General features: G+C 29.5%; 2 protein-coding genes across 6 annotated transcripts in view; one reads left to right on the top strand and one right to left on the bottom strand.

The window, feature by feature from the left end:
* Positions 1-6,076, bottom strand: part of LOC117565658 (neurogenic protein mastermind) — a 112,821-nt gene extending 106,745 nt beyond the window's left edge. For 2 of the 4 annotated variants that reach the window (XM_052002593.1, XM_052002595.1), the window contains exon 1: positions 550-2,026. The gene's annotated coding sequence lies outside the window, so the exon portion shown is untranslated. Of the gene's footprint in view, positions 1-549; positions 2,027-6,012 lie in introns of those variants that run through there. The other 2 variants (XM_052002594.1, XM_034244876.2) reach the window with 2 other exon arrangements.
* The window catches only part of LOC117565721 (ficolin-2-like), a 91,579-nt gene extending 81,375 nt beyond the window's left edge, over positions 1-10,204 (top strand). The window contains exons 2-4 of one of the 2 annotated variants that reach the window (XM_052002627.1): positions 8,702-9,104; positions 9,147-9,900; positions 9,970-10,204. In XM_052002627.1, coding sequence (XP_051858587.1) covers positions 8,702-9,104; positions 9,147-9,900; positions 9,970-10,075 — 1,263 coding nt within the window. In that variant the 3' untranslated portion in view covers positions 10,076-10,204. The remainder of the gene's footprint in view (positions 1-8,701; positions 9,105-9,146; positions 9,901-9,969) is intronic. The other variant, XM_052002628.1, reaches the window with a different exon arrangement.
* The last annotated feature ends 12,322 nt before the right edge of the window (positions 10,205-22,526 follow it).

Below are 22,526 nucleotides of genomic sequence, written 5' to 3'. Positions count from 1 at the left end.
AATATCTAAACTAAAATATTTTCATCTATTTCTATTTCAATATCATTTGCCAAATGCTTGACAGACTTTAAAGTAGCCGTGAGATACTTTATCTCCCAATTAGAAATCGTTACAAGTAATTACAACTGATGAAATTTATTCGAAATTTTATTGGCAGTTAAAATGAAATGTTTTCGAATACTCGTATTGTTATTATATTTGAATATATATTTTAAAAAGTGATTTTTCCACTTTCCGAATATAATAAACCTTAAATTAAATTTAAAGTGTGTATTTTTTTTAACTATTTTCTAATTTTAAAACAAAGAAGTTAGAGAAAGAAAATACTAAATCTGTCTAAATATACTAAAACGGAAACTACCAACTCCATAAATACTAAAAAGTCGCTGTAATATCTTGATTATTTGTTGTTTTGTTTAGACCCTGATTAAGTATATAAAAATAATTCAAGTTTTTACAAAATATGCCAAGGACCAAGTTCAGTTGTAAACCTTTAACAAAAACAATTTTCAACTTAAGGTAATTTTTTATTTATCTTTATGAATTTACCTTTTTTTAGATTCAAATTCAATCAATCGTAAAATGCGTTATAATCCAAGTTTATTGAGTTTAGCTGCATTTTTTTTGTTGTATTATTTTGTATTTATTTTATAATTAATCAATTATCTAATTAATTTTTTTTTTTTTTTGCACTAGGCAACAATTGGCCTAACAATCAATATTGTTTATAATGATGCTTGTAAATTTTGTTGTTGTTGTTGTATATAATTTGCAAAGTGAAACCGTTGCGTGTATAAATATATGTGGATTGCTCTATATGGTAGCTATATTGATTTTATTATATTTTTATTGAATATTTTTTACTTTTATTATACTTTTTTTTTGTATTTTCAAGGCAAACTTGAGATATATTTGTTGTTGTTGTTTATTTTATTTTTATTTACTTGTGAAAACATATAGTATTTTATTTTTGTATGGAATTCTTCCATGAAATGATATAGTACTTGTGTCGTAGAAGTTAGAACTGTAGATCAAAATAAAACAAAGTTGGAGGAAATCAAAAACAAAAGATTAGTTTTTGTAGAAAAACTCGAATCGGGCGTGTTTTATATGAAGGAGGAAGCAGCTTTGAGTCGAAGACAAGAGCGCCCAAAGGGGGGAGTGGGGGGTGTGGGCACTAGCCACACTAAAATATTACAAGGCGCGAATGCGAAACGAAATGGAAACGAAACAAAATATAAATAAAGATACGCGAAGCTCGGGCGATAACGCAACGTAGGAAGACCGACCACAAAACGAAACGAAACGAGGGACGGCAATTGGATTATGAAACGCGGCCGACGCGACGCGGCAAAGCGACACGAGAGCGCCAAAGCAACGAAGAGACACGGAGAGTGAGAGAGCCAAGCGACATCAAGAGAGTGCGCGCTCAAGAGACATGCTGGCAATGAAACGCGACACAAAAATTCCGTAACCGAGTTGGAAAAAAAATTTTTTTTTTTGTTTTTCAGTAAATATTCACACAATTTTAATATTTGACAATTTGTTGTTATTGCTGCTGGAGAATAGTGTAAGTTTTGCTGGGGCGAGATCAACAAACAATCGAAAATGTTGAATAATATTGAGAGCAATTTGCGTTGTTAACACGCTGCGGTGTGTGAAACAAACACATTCCAAATACACTCACACACACACGCACACATCCGACACACACACGCACTTTGCTTGATTTTCTTATATTTTGGGCTGCGCCAAGTGGATTTTGCTATTTGATTTTTAGCGATTTAAATTGATTTCGCTCGAAAATATATATAAATTCACAATTGTTTTGCCAGTTTTGTATTTAAGCTGTTGTGTGAGAGACACGCACGGCGCCCGAATCGAGAGACACGTCGACAGCAGCAGAGCACAGTGGGGACGACGACACACACAGCACAGCACAAGGGCTGACAACACACACAATAATTTTTCTCAGCTCGACGTGTGGGTCACAAAAACAAACCTCACCAAACGAAATACAAACTCGGACTGAAACGCATCAAATAGGTACAACACACCAGCTGTGTGTTTGCTTGCTTACTTTGCTTGCTGTCATTCTCTCTCGTTTTCTTGAGCGCTCATGCTCTCCTCTCCCGCTGCTTGTGTCAAGTGTCGCGAGAGCGCAAAAAATTGGTTTTGTTATCTGTTGGTAACGCTTTGCAATGGCTGCCCAATAATAATGCGCCTCTGCTTACACCAGCCACGGCTAGCAGACAAAACAGAACGAGATGCAACGATTACTTGGCTGTGTGTGTGTGTGTTGTGTACGCACACGCTCTCTTTCGATTACGCTCTCGTGCTCTCTCTGGAGGCCACTGCCGGCATTTTCATTTTGCGTGGTGGCCCCACAATTAGCGTATGTGAAGAGAGGCGCTTACCAACAGCATCGACATCGACAACGGCAACGAAGACAACGGCAGCGACAACGTTGCTGCTGATGGTTTTTGTTGTTGTCTTTGCTGTTGATGATGGCTTGTTGTTGTAGTGCTTTTGCAGAAATTTAATGGCGGCTTTTGGTAAAATCATACAACCAATCAAATAATAATGCCAATGCTAATATGCTAAATATGTAAATAATATTTAAATTAAATAAATACGACTTATTAATGTGTGTAATTGCATACTGACACATACAATTAAATTTCCCAAAGCTTTCCCGCTAGCAAACAATGACAGAGACACGTTGAAAGCGAGCTACAAAAAAAAATAAAAAAAATTCTCCAACCAAACAAACACACGGCAAATGCAACAAAAATACATTTTGATGACGAAACACATGTTGTGTTTTTGTGTGAAGAGAGCGCCGCACTCCTCAAGTGAGAGTGGCAAAAACAAAAACAAAAAGAGAGAGCACAATTGTATTTGCTCGCGCTCGTTTGCTCTTTGTGCCGTAGACAAACTCGCTCATTTGCAGCTTTGTCGCGCGTCAGAACGACAAAAATGTAAGCACAAAAATAAACAAAATGGAAAAGCTCGCGACGTCAACGTCGCCGTCGTCGTTTTCGTTGTCGTCACTGTCGCCTTCAATTTCAATAGTACTACTCCACAGCTACTAGCTGTTCCCATGCACCAACACAAGCACACGCATATATCTCATCATACACACGCACATATGTACACGGTTTTATTGGCAGCTATTTTGCTGCTTTTTATGGCTCTTTTTTTAAGCAAAGCGGCAACAAATTTTTAATTTTTTTTTCTTTTTGTATTTCATGGCATACAAAATATGAAAAGAGATAATAGTTTTGCCTCCAACTTACTCACAACAGATTTAAGGCGGCTTCAACAAAGATTTAACTTTAAGCTTTTGCACTTGTGTTTAAAAGGATGACAATTTAAATGGTAGTCTTAGGTTAATTTTCGTTCAAGTGATAACTATTATCGCAATTTGAACACTCGGTTTATGGCCCAAGAGATTTGATAAGCAATCTATGTACAATCTTCAATTGACCAAGCAAATGTATTGCTTATTGAAAATTACAATTATTAATTGTTTTTATGTGGGAGCTTGCTCAATTCAGTTTCAAAATTTCAAAAGACTTCATGAATTTGACATCAGCAAATCATATTTATTAAAATGTATAATATCTTTTGCTCATTTTTTAAATTTTTAAATATTTTTTTATTTAAAAAATTATGTAGTTTTTTTTCCAACTTTAGCTAAATGAATATTTGTTTACATTAATTGAACACTCCCTTTACAAACTTTTATTAAGCGTGCTTATTACATCTTTTTATTACTTAAAATATGTGCTGACTCATTGGATGACTTGGCCAACTGATTGGCAAGCCAAGTTGTATCACAAAAATTTCGAATGTTTACCAGAAGTTTCCATTTATGAACAATTTTTGGCAATATTTCACATTTTTCATGTAATATTTAGTTTCTTTGTGTAAACTTTTAATTGTGTCTAATTAATAGAGTTTTTTTAGCACTTCAAGGGCTTTGTTTATAAAACTTATTGTTCTTTATTAAATTAGCTCTGAACAACTACAGAATTTGCAATTTCAAATGAAAAACAAGCGTTTCACAAATTTATCTTTTTTAGTTCCGTTTTAAAATTCATATTCCAAACATTTGCTTTGATATAATTTCAAAGTTTAATTCATATTTATTCTTAATAATTATTGGAAATATTAGAAAAATTAGATTTTTGAAATTAAAAACAAAAATAAATAAATAAATAAAAAAGTCCACTAAATATACTGAATTTTTGTATTAAACTAAAATAATAATAATAATAAAATATAAATTCTTAAATTTATATTCTTAGAGTCTTCTAAAAGCTAATAATGTTTTCGAATTTGTGGTTGGCATTTTGTATAATTACGACCGTGACTCTAGGCAAAATAAAAAATGTAAGTATAAATACAATTTTATATTCTTTTATGATGTTTTTAAAACCAACAAACACTTTCGCATTTATTTGTTTGTTGCCATTTGGCACTTAAGTTTTGGTTGAATTTGCTGGCAGCCTTAATTATGCATGACAAATGCAGTTAAGTTGCTGATTGTATGCACATAATTACCGCACAAGACCACAAAACTGAGACAACAGCTACTAAATAAGTGAGAGTGACTTTTACACACAGTTCATGACTAGCAGATACCCTGTAAATGCTTAGATACTTGAGAAACTTCATATGAAATTGATAGTAGATTAATAAATTTTAATTAAAATTTTAAATAAAATTTGGAATCCTTTAAAAACGATTACTAAATGCAAAATATTATATAAATACTTATATTTCTATTCTATATTTGTTTTGATAAAATAATTTGAATATTTCAAAAAATATATATTTCTTTTATATTCCCTCTTTCTCTTCTTTTATTTATTTATCTTATTATTTTAATTAACATATTATATTATAATTTTTTTTTTCCAATGAACTCTGGTATTATATTATATATGTATAACATAATTTTAGTAGTTCTATTATTTTGAAAATGAAATGTTTCATTATATTTATATCATTAAAATATTATTATATTATTCATATTAATATTAATATTATTATTATTATTATTATTATTATTATTATTATTATTATTATTATTATTATTATTATTATTATTATTATTATTATTATTATTATTATTATTATTATTATTATTATTATTATTATTATTATTATTATTATTATTATTATTATTATTATTATTATTATTATTATTATTATTATTATTATTATTATTATTATTATTATTATTATTATTATTATTATTATTATTATTATTATTATTATTATTATTATTATTATTATTATTATTATTATTATTATTATTATTATTATTATTATTATTATTATTATTATTATTATTCGATCTCCCATTTTTTGCTTTAATTTCCGTTCAAAATTTATTATGTAATCAACTTGAACCCGCTCTTAAAACTATAATTGATAAACCCCTCTCTAAACCATTTTTTAGCTACAGGGTATATAAACTTACCAAACTGCTAACTACAAAGACAAATGTGCTACTTTAATTGCTGACAGTTTGTAAAAAAAACTCTTTTTTTGTTGCCATTTTCCTTTGACTTTGGCTTTTGTTATTTTTATTTCTTAACGTTGGGTTGTTTTTTTTTTTTTTTTTTGCTTAATGTTACAAACAATTAGATACAAAATGACGAGAGACAATGCTAAATCATAGCATAAAACTTGATGACCAGTCAAGAAAATGACAGTAGTGTCGGATTATACACACACACGCACACACACACACACATACACACACACACACATACATGTTGTGCTGTATTTTCCAAAGTTTTCATTGGAAAACTGTTTGTGTTTGGCATTGAAACTGATTGAAGACTTGAGTCATATTTACCTGGGAAGTGACAGAAATTATACCTTAACATATTTCCCCATTTTCCATCATAAACTTGTTTATTTATTACCACAAATTGATCGTAAATGGAAATCCATGCAGCGAATTTTAAATTTACTTAGCTTTACTTTACTTACTTTCACTTTGACATAATTGAAGAACGTAAACTTTTGAATTATCCAAAAACCATAAAAATTAATCCTGAAAAAATAAAAAATTAAACCAATATTAGTTAAGATTGTAAATATTTAAATTTAGTTAATATAAGTTAATTGATGTATCTTAAATATGTTTTAAATGTACTGTAATATTCGTTAAATAATATTTTTGCTCTAGAACCTAAAAATAACTACAAGTAACTTTTTAAAGCTCACGTCAAGTAATTTTATGCACAATTTCATATCATTTTGAATGAAAAGGAAAGATGAGTAGTGTAATGAAAATAAATGTATATTTTGTAAAAAAAAAAAACTAAGAAATCTTAAGTCGAGTTTACTCGACTGTGAAATACTCGCTACCCTTTTAATTAAAAGCAAAACAGAACGGTATTATTCTTAAATTATAATAAATAACATACCGCAAAAATATAAAAATATACCGAATGTCATATTTGGTATGTCGTTTAAGTAATACATTTGGAGTATACCAGAAGTAAAATATACCAGATTTTCCATATTTGGTTAATCGATTAAGTAATGCATTCAAAATATACCATAGATCAAAATATACCGGATTGTTCACATTTGATATATCGATGAAATAATGCATTCAAAATATACCAAAGAGATCAAAATATACCAGATTGGCCATTTTTTGTACATCGATGAAGATAATGAAAATAATACATTCGACATATACCACAAAGGTCAAAATATACCAGATGGTCAGTCAAATCAGCTAAGACATAGTTGTTAAAATAACTCTTCTTTTTTATCAATAATAATATATGTATTTGACTAAATTAAATAAAGTATCATTATCTTTAAGAGCTGATTAAATTGTCACAAGTTGATATAATGCTAAAAATAAAACAACTAAAGCAGTTCTAAAATAGAGTACAAAACGTAGACGGCATAAAAATACTTTATCAGCAAAGTTTAGTTTTCGGAACAGGTGTTCTTTATTTTTTTTTTTGGCAGTTACCTGATTTTATCTTTACGAAAAAATAATAAATCTAATCTCTTATCTGAGGAATACATTTTGCATTTTTCCTATGGCAAAGTCTGCAAACTGAATGTTTCAAATTTAACTTTGAATTTTTCGAATTGTTTGCCAACAATTGATTGTGTGTGCTTAAACCTTGCGCGTGTTTCATTATTGTATAAATATTCGTATTATTATTATTTATTTAATTTGCTATTTGCCCAACTTGAAGCGCAGACGTTTTATTTCTTCTCATTTTTTTTTTTTTGTATTTTTCATCTGTTATACTTTGTGTGTGTTGCTTTCAAATTCATTGTATTTGTTTAATACTTCTGTATATATTTCTTTTTTGATATGAGTATAAGTATTTATATATATATTATATACGATTCGGTTTGCGCATTGGGTTTTCTCGGTTTTTGTATCTGTGACTCTCGCTTTTTTTTTTTTTTTTTTGTGGTCTGCTTTCGCTTCATGAGCTTCATCGCATTCATTTATTATTTCATTTCATTTTATTCTATTTTATGCTGATGCCACAATTCGACAGGTGTTGCAACCATGAACGACAATAAACACTTCGGCAAACGACAACGACGATGACGATGACAACGTCAAAGACGCCACACGCTGCTTTTTCATACCAATTTTAATTTAGATCGTGTAAAAATATACCCTATAAACTGTTTAGTGATGGGGTTATTTTACGGGAATACCAAGTGAACGTAATTATGCAATCAATTTTAACGATCGAGTTGAAAAGGTTTATTATCTTATTTTAATATTATATTAGCACAACTCACTAAGTGCAAAATAAATTGATCAATTAATGCTTGAAAAACTAGATCTCTATTCATAGTTATATCACTAATAAGCGAGTCTCATTAGTAAATCAATCAATCAGTAAGTTTATCATTGTTTAACTAGATCACATTGAATATTATATTATTAATCAATCAGTACTTGCTCTAATATTTTGAGTATATTATCAGCTCGACAACATTTGAAGAAGCAGTATTTTAAGCAAACTGTCAATTTTTTAATTAACAAATAAGAAAGCTACAGTCGAGTGTGCTCGACTGTGAGATATCCGCTACCCATTTTGAATAAAAGCTAAATATTGCGGTATTGTTCTCAAAATATACCACATATATAAATACCAAAAATACTACAAAAATACAAAAATATACTAGGCATTTTTGCCCATACAAACGTATTTTTTAATAACATCGACAATTTTTATCTGATTACAATTTAATTTTCAAGAATCACAACTACTATAGTTATTATTGTATATGCCAAAATTCGCGACTAAATCTCTTCTCATCCGACATTGAAATCTCTTCTCATCCGACATTGAAATCTCTTCTGCCGACAGAGAATCTAGGCCGAGACTCTAGGTTATCATTACTTGACCTCTTCCGTTCAGATCTATTGAGCGGATTCCACATCCGCTTCAGACATTCAATGACTTTAACGAAATAACAAAATTCAGTTCCAAATTCATTTTGTTTGCGGGCAGTCGAAACATTTAAAATGTGCAGAATAAAATTTAACGGAGTTTTCTTATTGATGGTCCTTCAAATATTCTTGGTGGCCACAACAACTGGAGATGAAGTGAGATCAAAGACATAATACTAAGAAGAATAAAGAGTGATTAAAGTGTTTAATTTTTCTTATTATCAGACGTGTGAATCAGACCGAATAATGGAAGAACAGTGCCGTATTCATACCTATAAGACTGTTAAACCTTTACTCGACTACTTCAGGCAGGTTAGAAATGAGATAGAACAAAGTGAAACTAAGGAAAAGCTGATAAGTGATCTTATGGAAAAATATCATGAAATTGTAAAAATTCATGAAACATTCAAGAAGGAGGCAGCTCTATTAAATGAGTATAAAAACAAAGTAATCAAAGGGGAAAACGATTTGCAATTGTGTCAAAATAAAGTTGATAAATCTGAATCTGATATTAATTCACAACAAAATATTATTCTTAAATTAGAAAAACAACTAACAGATAAATCCACCAACTTAGAAAATTGTCAAGTTCAATTAAAATCTCTTAATTCTACATTAATTGAAAAAGGTAAAAATATAAAAGCTCTTAATTCTAGATTAATTGAAAAAGATGAAAATATAAAGAGATTGAGTGAGAATATTAAAAGTAACAAAGAACATCAGAAAACACTTGAGTTGGAATTAGAGAAGAGTAAATCTATAATAATAAAGCATGAAAATGATATTCAGTTATGTCGTTTAGAAAACAACAAATTAAATAGGACATCGGAGAACATTAGAGAAGAACAGAAAAATATTCAATTGAAATTAAAAGATTGTGAAACTAAGCTAAGTCAATCTGCACTTGATAAATTAACTCCCACAACATGCCTCCCTTTCGGAGATTATTCAGGAGTTCATCAACTCAATGTCTCTGGCATAGGTTTATTCAATGTTTTGTGCGATAGTCAGTTAGCTGGACCTGGATGGATTGTAATACAACAACGAGTTGGGGGAAATGAGAATTTCACTAGGGATTGGGCAACGTTTCGCAAAGGTTTCGGTTCTTTTGAAAGTGATTTCTTTCTTGGATTAGAGAAATTACATCGTATCACGAGCTTGCAGCGTTTCGAACTTTACACACATTTGGTTGATGAGGATGACAACACCTACAACGCTCGTTATGACGGCTTCAAAATATCTGATGAAGATAATGGATATGCACTGAATTTGGGTAAATTCAATGGAACTAATTATGAGGAAGGCATGAGATACCATGAAAACATGAAATTCTCAACATTCGATCACGACAACGACAAAGTTGATAATGGTAATTGCGCAGTCTGGGGTAAAAGTGGCTGGTGGTACAATCATTGTTCTAATTGGTAAATATTGCAAATTTTTATTTTCGAAGGAATACACATAATTATAGATTTTTGTTGTTTCTTATGCAGTAATTTAAATGCACCATATGGTAGTCTATATTGTTGGAACTATGGGTTCATTTTACTTAAAGAAGTTAAGATGCTAATTCGCCCCAAAGAAGCGATGAAGAAGTGATAAACTGAAAAGCTGAAATTCCCATATTAGACTCAATTATGTAATCATTTATATATAATTGGTGCATTAAGAAATTGCGTTCTGAAAAATAAAACGATCGACTATTTAATGCAGCGATTTATTTTTTGAATGGAATTTAATTTACTTAAAAGTCAGTAAACTTATGATTATCCTTTCAGTAGAACCTTGAATATTAATGTAATTTAAGAAATGATCTACATATATTCGTTTCTTATCTAGACATAAATGATGCAGTTTTGTTACTAATAATACATAAGAAATTATGTTTTTACAACATCAGTTGATGGAAAGGTAATAATAATTACACAAAGCGGTGTATTATAATGGGTGCTATAAATGCATTTATTTTCTTCTTATTAGACAGATGAATTCGACGAACAAATGGAAGATCGAGTGTGCTCGACTGTGAGATACCCGCTACCCATTTCGAAACCAAAATATTGCGGAACAGACGGACATGGCTAGATAGTCTTGGCTGTTGATGCTGATCAAGAATATATATACTTTATAGGGTCGGAGATGCCTCCTTCTACCTGTTACATACATTTCCTGTTCCAAAGTTATAATACCCTTCTACCCTATGGGTAGCGGGTATAAAAATCATTTAGCCATGTAAAAAAAGAAAAAAAAAGAATTTTTTCCTCTATTTTATAAATCTAATTTAACATTATTTCATTTCTTATAAATTGCAAATTTATTTTAATAAGAAAATTAGTAATTATTTATTCTTCATCTCCACCATTAATGTATGTCTAATTTAACATAAGTTAATTTTTAAAAAGAGAATTTATTCTTCAGTTTTCTAACTCTAATTTAACTTAATTGAATTTTTTTTAAATTTCAAATTTATTTCAATATGAAAAATATAATTTATTCTTCAGTTTTATATCCTTAATTTATATTTGAACTTTAACTTTATTTCATTTTTTATAAATTGAATTATTTATTCTTCAATTTCACCATTCATATATCTCCAATTTAACTTATTTAATTTTTTTAAAAAGAGAATTTATTCTTCAGTTTTCTATCTCTAACTTAACTTTATTTTTTCATAAATTGCAACATTATTTTAATAAAAAAAAAAACAAGTTTTATTCTTCGATGCTACTATTATTGTCTTAATTTTATGTCTGTATTAAACTGCAATAAATTAGTAAGGAAAATTCATTTGTTGAAAAATATAAATAAGTAAAAGAGTATTTATAATTCGATGCCTTTCGCAATGTGTCTCAGTTTTATTGTATTCATAAAGTGTTGTGAATCGAGTTGCTTACAGGGTATTTAAATGTGCCCACTCATGGTGAGATTTCAATGCTCTGATTTCTTTATTCTTTTTACCATATTTATTTTCTTGGTTGCGAGTATTTTGTTGCTGTGCGATTGCGGAAGTTACTTTTAAGAGACGGCTAGAGCGTCTTTCAGTTGTTGCGCTACCAAAATTGTCTTTTTTTTTGGGGGGGCACAGAGCAGCAAATGGCAAACAAGTTGGTGGAAGTGCAACACAATAAGCAGCGGCAAACAAGAAGCAACAACAAACAACAAACAGACGCGACACGTGCTTAAATCGAAATTCAGCAAAGACAGGTTTGCCGCAAGCACTGTGGCAGAGACCCAGAGGCGAGGGAGAGGGAGGAGATGGACGGGGGGCAGGTGTCGAATGTTGTAAGCCGGTGTGAAAATGGAATATGTGCGCAAAATATGCAGCATGCTGTTCCCCCTCCGCCTGCGTCTGTGTCTGCGTCTCCGTTGCCTGCAGTTGTGTTGCGCGTGTGTCTGCGTTTTTGGAATTATTTATGAATGATGCAGCAACACACAGTCAAAGCAACACCAACAACAACAACAGCAACAACGCGACAGCTTTGCCCCTTGATGAAGTGCTGAAAGGCATTTTGCATTTGCTGCCGTTTCTCATTAAAACACAATTAAAACGGGGTATCATAACTTAAAGGAGATTTATGTAACTGGCCGAAAAGGAAAGTGTTTTTTATCTTTTTAAATATGTTTATTTATCTAAAATTGGACAAGTTTGCAAATTAAAATTAGAACTACTCACAGAAAAAAAATCTATATTGAAAAGTAGATTCCAAATTTCTATTCAATATTTTTTCGAACTTAAAAAGACAATATCTTTAAATAAGATTTTTAGGTTGAAATAATCAATTTTGACATCATACATATAATTTTGAGTCCAAATTTTATTCTTGATTTTAACACATTTTTTCTTTCTGTGAAACTTTTAATTTTTATTTTATTTATTACGTATTGGACAAGTTTGCAAATTAAAATTAGAGAAAATCAGAAAATCAGAGAAAAAAAATCTATATTGAAAAGTAGATTTGCAAATTTTGATTTATTTTTTTGATCTTAAAAATAAAATATCTTTAATTAAGATTTGTAGGTTGAAATAATAAATGTTGACATCATATTCTCTTAATTCCAAATTTTATTCTTGATTTTAACACATTTTTCCTTTCTGTGAAACTTCTAATTTTTATTTTATTTATTACAAATTGGACAAGTTTGCAAATTAAAATTAGAACTACTCAGAAAAAAATTCTAGATGGTAAAGTTGATTGCAAATCTCCATTTAATATTTTTTCGAGCTTAAAAATAAAATATCTTTAAATAAGATTTTTAGGATGAAATAATTAATAATTCATTTTGACATCATATAAACTTAATTCCAATTTTTTTCTTGATTTTAACACATTTTTTTTCCTGTGAAACTTTTAATTTTTCTTTTTTAATTTATAAAAAAATGTATATTACATAAATGTACAACAATTTATTAAAATATTTGAAAAGAACTAATTTTATATTGGAATTATTAATCAAAATGCTATGCCATTATCTATATGAGTATTTCTAATTTTACTAATTATTTGAAGTATAGCAATAAAGTCATTAAATAGTATCTCGCTATTTATTTTTATTTATGACAACTCTCAAGATTTGAACATATTATTAAGTTAAATTAACGAATTAATATTGTAAAGAAATCATTTTGATGTATTATATTTTAGAAATAGTTCACATATGTAGTTTACTTGTAGTATTCCAAAAAGTCATTATAATTGATTGTTATATGGAATTGAATATGGAAATGCTTACCCTACCAATAAAGATAACTTGTAATCTTTATGATTAAGTGATTAATTTTTTTTTATGGAATTATAAAAATCTCAGTAAATTGTTAAAAAAATTAAAATTAAATTATTAATATGGTAATTATAATCAATTGGAATACTTTTATTTTTAATGTAATAGTATTAGTATACCAAATATAGCATTTGGTATATTTACTGTATTTTTATAGAGTAACTTGGCTTAGAAATGAAAACTAAAAATCTTAATGCAGTAATTATGATTAATTGGAATATTTATATTTAAAATATATATCCTTACTGATTTTTTAAAATATATTTTTTTCATTTGTTACTTAAGACTGAATTGAAAATTGGCAAAACAAAATGTTGGATTGCTTTAAAACAATTAGGATTATTTTTAAAATATATTAACCTAAATTTCTGTTTTGAAAATGTCTATTATTTAAATTCAATATATCAAAACAGTTTCCGATAAAATAAAATAACTACTTATCAATCAAAATGGTAACATTTAAGATTAGTAATGGCTGAAATGGCTTTTTGTTTTATTATTTTCTCAAATTTTCTTCACCATTGAATTTAACTTTACAATCAACAGTTTACTTTGCAACTTCCAGAGTATCTTGTAGTCGAATACTATGGGATTTCGCTTGTTTAACGCCGCATTTGTTTATGAATTAATAAAACTTTAATTATGTTGCACAAATAATTGCTCACTTGTGGCAAATAAGCAACATGGCAGCCAAGTAAATACCAGTGGCAACAACAGCAGCTGCAACAACCCCAACAACAACAACAAGGCAGCAACACAACATGCAACATGCAACACAAAAAACTAACTGTACTCGTGTTGCACACATACAAAATGAACGACCCAAGTGCAATTTGAATAATTGATCGTGGGGCTATATTATTTTATACATTTTAATTGCAAATTGCAGACAGCCAGCTTAGAAACTACAGTATGAAAAATAGCGAATATTAAGCGGCAAATGGAAACTATAATTTTCTTTTGTGAACTTTGATGCAAAGAAGTTCAATCTGCGAAGAATTGATTTTAGAATTTTATATATGTTAAAAGAAGAAGGCTTAAAGAAGTCAGGAAATGTATGTAACAGGCATAAGGAGGCATCTGCGATCCCATTAAGTATATATTATATATTCTTGATCAAAGTCAACAGCTGAGACGATCTAGCCATGTCCGTCTGTCCGTCTGTCTGTCTGTTTGTTCGTCAGTCCGTATGAAACATTGAATGTCAGAAATAGAACTATACATTTTTGGACAGTACTTTTCCATGCAAATGAAAAATCAAATTTTTACCACGCCCACTTTCGCCCACACAAATCGAAAAGCAATTTTAAAGATAGAGGTACATACAATCATAGCTCCAGCCTTTATGATTCTTGTAAATTTGATTGCAGACTAAAAATTGAGATGGTATTTATTTATTTTTATATGTCAATCTATGGCTGCTGCAGTCAAGTCTTAAGTCTGGTATATTTTGTACTCTATGGTATATTTTGAATTTAATAGTACATCGGACACCCAATATAGCACTTGGTATATTATCAGCATTGTTAGTAGAATTTAAGATTAATGCTAAATATTGAATTTTTATTCATAAAATATACAGAATTATTTTGCTAAAAATAATACAATTTAGTATATTTTACGAATAAAAAGTCTACCTTTGACATTATTCCTAAAAATATACCAAATTATTATGCTAAAAATAATAAGATTTGGTATATTTTTTTAATAATACCGCACAGTTTTGCTTTTATTGAAAACGGGTATCTTACAGTCGAGCACACTCAAATGTAGCTTTCTTTTTTAATATTCATTAAACTTCTTTGCCAGTGAGGAAAGTAAATTTCTAAAGGAAAATTAAGAATTATATTTTAAATGTGTTCAACTAACCTTTAAAACAAATTTCAATCAACAAATTCTGCTTCTATATTTGTTATTTATTTATTTTTGCAGCTGAAAGACTCAAATAACTGTAAGTTTGACCCCCGGTTGAAATGAGCTGCAGCACTTAAAAATTTGACTATCGGTTAATTGGCTGGCGCACAGAATTCCACGTAGTCCCAATATCAAATGACTTCTGGGCTATATAAAAGAGTATATATGTATATATAGTAAATATATGTATTACTTATTTGCTCTGGCTCGCTGTTTAAGCTTATGTGTGTTCAAATTACACGTCTTATCATTTAATAAAATTCAGGGGAATTCATTGAAGAACGAACAACAAAATGAACTAACTACATATTTAAATATATCGAATTTCCACACAGCAAATACACAAAACACGAAAAAAAAAGAAAAGAAATATGACGTGAAGCTAAACTTTAGGGAACCCAAAAAAAAAAAAAAAAAGAGAACTATTTTTTTGTGTTGTACCTAATGCATAGGTTAGAGGCATGCCACAAGCTGTGGCAGCAACAGCAGCAGCACCAGAAGAAGAAGAAGACGACGAAGAAGAAGAACAGCAAACTGAAGAGCCAAATTCCTGGTAAAGTTCAAATCCTGTTTACTTCCTTTGAGTTACCTAAGCAAAGTCCAGAAGACAAACCACTAAATCTTCTATAGGTAGTTTCTCCGATGCTTTTGTATCTGTATCTGCATATGTGTATGTGTATGTGTATGTGTATGTGTGTGAGTGTATTAGTGTATGTGTGTGTGTGTCTCTTTATGTGGTTCGGTTTTCATATATCTCGTCTCGTCGCTGATTTATTATTTACTTTATAAAAAATGCCTCTGCTTGGCTTTGCCGCATCTTTTTCTCATCGTTTTCGTTTGCTGTTTATGTAATTTTTTTCCATTTTTTTTTTCGGCGCAAGCATTAGAAAGAGTGAAAGAGAGAGCAAGAGTAGACGCTTAATTCTTCACGGAAATCTTTTTCAATTTTAGCTTGATTGAATTTGCCTGCATTTGGCGGTTCGCTCTTTTCATTTCATTATCTATATACATACATACATATATTTTTATATATTTATTTGTCAAGCGCCTCAAACTGGCCACACACACACATTTTGGACACACTCGAAGAATGAATCCAGTCTAAGCATAACTGTTGAATTGCTACTTCAAATGTAACTCATAACATCTCCTCCAAACACATATATCAAAACATTATAAAAACACACACTCGGCTCACTCGAAACGCGTAATTTATGGCAAGGAAATGAAACATAAACAAGTCGACATTTTCGACTCTAACAACTTACAATGCGACACAGAAATACTCTCAACAAAATTTGAAATTCAAAAAGAAATATTTGAAATTAAGAATTTCTTTTATTTTTGTAATAATTATTTACTTCGATTATGTATACATAAATAGTGTTGAAACGTATTGAAAAATGTTGTTTGTTTTAAACTATTTTATAAAACAACCTTTTTAGTTTATTAGAAAAATCTTATAAGTTAAGATATTCTTCATTACTTTTCAGGAATATAAATATATCACTTAATGAAAGGGATAAACTTTGCAATAATGTGGCACCTACAAAAACCCAAAAGAATAATTTAAAAAAAAGAAAACAACTAAGTTTTGCAATTTTTTTACTATCTTTAACATTTATGTGAAATTTAGCGATCCCCATATTTTTTATGAGTAACAAGATGATTCATAGATTACAATCAGCTATGCTTAAATATGGCTGAAATCATGGCAATCGAAAATATAATGTAAAATTATAAAAGATGAATAGAAGATGTATAATTTATTGAGCTGCAAATAGTAAAATGCTTAAATAAATAAAAAGTATGCAAAGATATAGAAGATATAGAGACACAAATTATTTTCTGGAAATTACATTGAAATCAGTTTAAAATATAATGTAAAATTATAAAAAATGAAAAGCAGATGTTTAATTTATTAAGCTACAACTAATAAAATGCTTAAATGGATATGTATAAAATATAGATTCACAACTTATTTCCCTTGAATTTAAATTTAGGTCAGCTTAAAATTACGGTAAAGAAGATCAATATGCAAGTTTAAAATTTATGATGATATATGAAATATGATAATGTAAAATGTTAAATTATAATCTGCCGAACTCTATACTAAGTTAAGGTACAACTTTTACGTTATAATATAATATTTAATATGATATTATTATTATTTTTTCTGTGATTCCAAATTCAGAAAAATTTAAATAAAAAAAATTAAGTTACTTATCAATCTTTAATTAAGTAGTTGAATTTGTGATCTCACCATATTTTTATGAGTTCATAAATCAGTTCCTGAGTCATCGTAACAAGTCAAAATGTTAATTTATAATCAGTGAAATTTTATTAGAATTTAAGATACAATTATTACGATATAATATAATATTATTCATTTTAGAGAATCAAAATACAGTAAAATTTGTAGTTGAATTTTGGTTTTTTGTATATTTTGATCATAAAAATCCAAAATGTAGAATTTTAATTTGCCAGATTTTAAATTAATTTACGATATAACTATTACGATGTAATATAATAATATTATTTATTTTATAGATTCAAAATACAGCAAAATTTGTATATATAAAAATGTTGTTATCATAAAAATGTTGTTGTTATCAATATCTCATTAAGTTTGGGTTTTTTTTTTGCATATTTTTATCAGTTTATAAATCTGTTTGTGGTTTTTATAGGAAGCAATTCACAAATCTGCTTTAAAGAGTCATCATGACAATGGAAAATGTGTTGCAAAATGATAGTTTATTAAACGTAAGCCACACTCTAGTCAACTAGGCCCTAAGTAGCTAAAGGGCAGAGGACAGAGTATCAAATGGCTAGAAGCAAAAGCGTGTTAGCGGCACAGAGGAAGCTAGAAGACTGCAATAAAGTGGCAACATGGCAGCTGCCTCATACCACGCTACAGTGACTCCAACAGTCGAGGGAGAGAGAGAGAGAGATAGAGAGAGAGGGGAGGAAGGGAGAGAGAGAGAACGGGTTAGATGAAGTTCGCTGCACAATGAGATTTATTTATCGTGATTGTACGCTTAATTGAAAATTGTTTGAAAGCCCACACACATGTTGCGGCTACTTAAGAGCGCAACAGGAATCGACAGAGAGCGAGTCCGGGAATAAGAGAAGCTCTTCCATATATCACCATGACCTGTCTTATACATACATTTAAGCTGACATAGATTCTGCTCTGACTTAGCGGACAATTTGTCAACGACGGACGCAATGATAGCAACACAAATTATTGCCAGTTGTAAAATGAAAATGTCAAAGTCGACAAGCAGCACAGAGTTCTCCTCCTTCCCCTTCCCCTTCCCCTACCCCACACAAAGGACTCTTCTGAGCCGCACCAGGATATCCATGTATGCGGGGGCCGTCGCTATGAATGGAATCCATCAGCCGCCCGCGGAGCTCAGGCTTCCAGCTGACAGCAACAGCAGCAAAAGCAGAAGCTGAAACAGTTGCCATGCCATCCAAAATGAAGCTCGAGTGTACGTATTCAATCAGTTTCACTCAACTGCTGATGATAAAAACAAGCAGAAAACGCTGCAGGCGAGCGTGCTCGACTCTTAAGATACTCCTAAGTACGAGTATCGCTTGAAGCCCTTGCCAACGTAATACTTAATGCTCCCAATGATTAGAAAATTTTTATAGAAACTTTGTAAGCCGTGTAATAGACCCAAGATATTATTTTAAGTAATAATATTTTAATATTTATGTATTTGTTTTTCTTGCTAGTAATACAAGCTAAAGATCTCTAATGGAACTAATCCCTAAGAGTTTTCTCGTTATTAAAATTAAATTACATTAAGAGACCTTTTTGTAATCATTAAAATAACAATTGCGATATTTTACTGACTATTATATCTCTGCACTTGAACATTTTTTGACCATATCTATTAAATACAAATCTATTTTTTTTATATTTTGTAAGTTTTTACTTATTATTTTAAATTTATAAAAATCTTTTAATTAATAATTTGAAAATCGATATATTTTTTATTTAAAAAGTTTTTCTCTTATTATTTTAATTAACAATTTTAAAATCTATATCTTTTATGTTTCGAAAGTTTTTCACTTATTATTTGAAATGTTCAATTTATAGAAATTGTAATATTAATAAGCCAATAAGTCTGAGTAATATGTATATTTCTCATTGAAACGCAGACCACATCGATGCAGCTACAATACGATAGATGGCGCTAGCTCAACTTCTCTACTGCAAGTGGCGAAAATACTTAAGAATTTCGTAAATATACTTTAACAATTGTAAGGATGGGAATAAGAATTATATTATATATATTTTACATCTATATATGTGAATTACAAAGTATACTCAGAAGTGTAATTAATTATTTAATTTTTACAAAATCATTAAAAGCACTTAGAATGCGATAATAATCGTATATATAGAGAACACAAGCAAATGTGTTTTTATCCAATGATAAAATTGTGCTTGAATAATACATTTTAAATATGTAAAAGCACCTTAATTTTACTGCTGCACAAAGTTTCACAAAATAATAACACTCTCAATGTAAATTTGCAACACTTCAGTAGTTGTTTAAGTGTCATTTGCTATAGGGTTGTATCAACTTAGCACATATTTGGTGACGTTGTCATTATTATTTAACGAGTTTCCAAAATAAGAATTTATAATTTCTAAATTATATCAATAATTCATTTTATGAGACTCTAATCTTTTATGTGATTATTTTTTTATATTCCTATATATTTCTCTCATGTTTCCTTTAGTAAAACAAATAAATACAAGAATATATTTTATGATCACAAAAATCCTAGCCTATAAAAGGGAAAGTTAATAAGAAACAAATATTATAATATTTTCTATACTTCACAGGAATGTAAGAATTTCAATTTGTAAATGTAATTTAAAAATCCTTTTAAATTCTTGCTTACTTGTGAAATTCAGAAAATTTGTATATCTTTTTCTTAATTGAACTTTTATTAACTTTTCCCGTATAGTCTTTTATAATATACTTTTTATAGTAGTAGTTTTTTTAGCCTTTTTTATAAATCTGTTTCGGAAGAAAATGTTCATTTCGGCTGTTTTTTCTCTTATATGTTAAATGGACAACCATTTTTAAATTCTTGAGAAATATAGAAAATTATTATATTATTAATTTCCTAATAACTTTCAGATTAGAAAGAAAATGTTCATTTGACCTGTTTTTTCTTTTATATTTAAAATGAACTCCCACTTTTATAAATATATAAAATTTATATATATTGCATAATATATTTAATATAAAATGTCCATAAAATTAAAAGGGCATTATCAAGGTATTTCAATGGATTTACAAGCAGTTTCTGGGTAAACTACATACTTAACAAATTCATGGTAATAATCTTTCGTTTCATTCGTTTTCATTGCTAAGTAACCCAGAGTCAGAGTCAGAGGCAGAGTCGTTGTCGATGGAGGCCAAACCTGCTTGCTGTCCTAACAAGCAACATATGTTTGCAGCCATCAGGCGAAAAACCCGACTGCCCGAGTGCCACCCCATTAAATGCGACCCGACCCCCAATCGCCGTGGGGAGCTCTGCATAATTCCATCAGTAAGAATAACACAAAATACTCGTACTTCACAGCATTATAATATGTTTGTGGAGAGTGTGTATAACGAACGCTTGCTGACATCCTTCTTGACAGGAGGCGCCTCCTCTTTGGAACACACCTCCCCACAAAATGGGCGATGGCCACGCTCTTTGGATTTGCCTCAAATACATTTTTGGATTGCCTTCCTAGTACTTATCCCCAACAGGGTCTACCGGGACTTTTCTCTCCTCTAGCCACTTCCTTCTTGCCAACTGTTAATTGCTTTGCTTTGATGTTCCGACTTCTGTTTTTGAATTTTTGCCTAGCTTCGTGCATATCACGACAATATAATTTTCAATATAATAAAGTGCGACAAATGAAGCTTAAACTAATCCTATTTACTGCAAAGATTGATTACTATAAAATGTGGTACTGTGATCTACGATTTTAATATAATTAAGAGGAACATTTTGAGATTTATATTATATATAAACTTTACTCAAGTAAATAATCTTTTTTTTAATGTATGATGTTTTAAAAATAATAAAATCACATATAAGATAGTTTCGTGTGTTAAATGAAATAGTTTAGTATATATTTTAATATTTAGAAAAGGTTTGAAATTGTACCAAGTCAAATATGATGTAGAATTACTTTGAAAGTTGTGTGAACATAACTACTGTACAAATAAAATATATTTGAATCCTTAACCCATACAATATATGGAGTTAAGAATCCCTATATATAAATTTATAATATCTTATGTTCAAATATAAAAATTTATATATACAATCCTACATTTATTAGGTAAATTAGCTTTTAAAGTTATTCTTTATTTAATAACATTGAATTAAAATAATGCCAAAACAAAATTCAAAACGTACAATATGAAGCTAACACTTCCTATATATAAAGAAGATAAACACAATTTGGGTTAATGCCTGGCTGGCAGTTAACGCTTCAACGACTGATGGAAAGTGTGAAGTTTACGAGTTGACTGCAATTTTAAGAGGCTTTCAAATTTCAGGGTAAATAAACCTGCGAGAAGTGCACACAAATCTACAAAAAAAAAAAAAAAAAATGACTGAGAAGACGCGTCTTCTTTGGCTTCCATTTATCGTTTTATGTTCGTTTTTATTCGTGCGGAATTTAGCAGTTTTACACCCATATAAAACGAAGGCCGCCTTCTGAGGCATTAAAGCAAATAAAACACGAAAGTGTTGACTTTTATTTTCTTTAATGCAAATCCTTTTTTTAACTGGGAAGAGGCTTCAAAAAGCGGATTTTGAAATAGAAATAAGCAAATAGTTAAAGTGAAGTTTAAAAGGAAATTAAAGTCAAGTTTAAAGGAAATTAAATTGAACTTTAAAGAAATTAAATGTAAACGATATTCAATGAACTTTAAGTTTAACACTAGTAGTTAAAATTTACATATAGTAAAATTAAAAAAATAATAATAAATAATGATTTATAGTGTACGTATTGAGTATTTCAACTATTGCTTGCTCTTGCATTAGCATAAATATTAATCAATTGTCAATCAACTGTCAAATAAAGTTAGATGCAATTAACTCACCTGCATAAAAAGAACACTAATCAAAAAAAAATCGTAGTATAAAATGTATTTCGTAGACAAATTGTTTGGCGATTTCTCGTTTTTCTTGAGCGTAGCTTTATTTTGTATATTTATCCACTTGTTGCTAACTGCAGCTGCGCGTGTGTTGTAGTTATTTTTGTTGCTTGAAGGCAACAAAAAAACAAAACGCAGATGTCGTGTGATGTGTTGTTGTTATGGTT

The sequence above is a fragment of the Drosophila albomicans genome, chromosome 2L (assembly GCF_009650485.2).
Source record: "Drosophila albomicans strain 15112-1751.03 chromosome 2L, ASM965048v2, whole genome shotgun sequence".
Classification (NCBI taxonomy): domain Eukaryota; kingdom Metazoa; phylum Arthropoda; class Insecta; order Diptera; family Drosophilidae; genus Drosophila; species Drosophila albomicans.
This window is presented reverse-complemented; position numbering and strand designations above follow the sequence as displayed.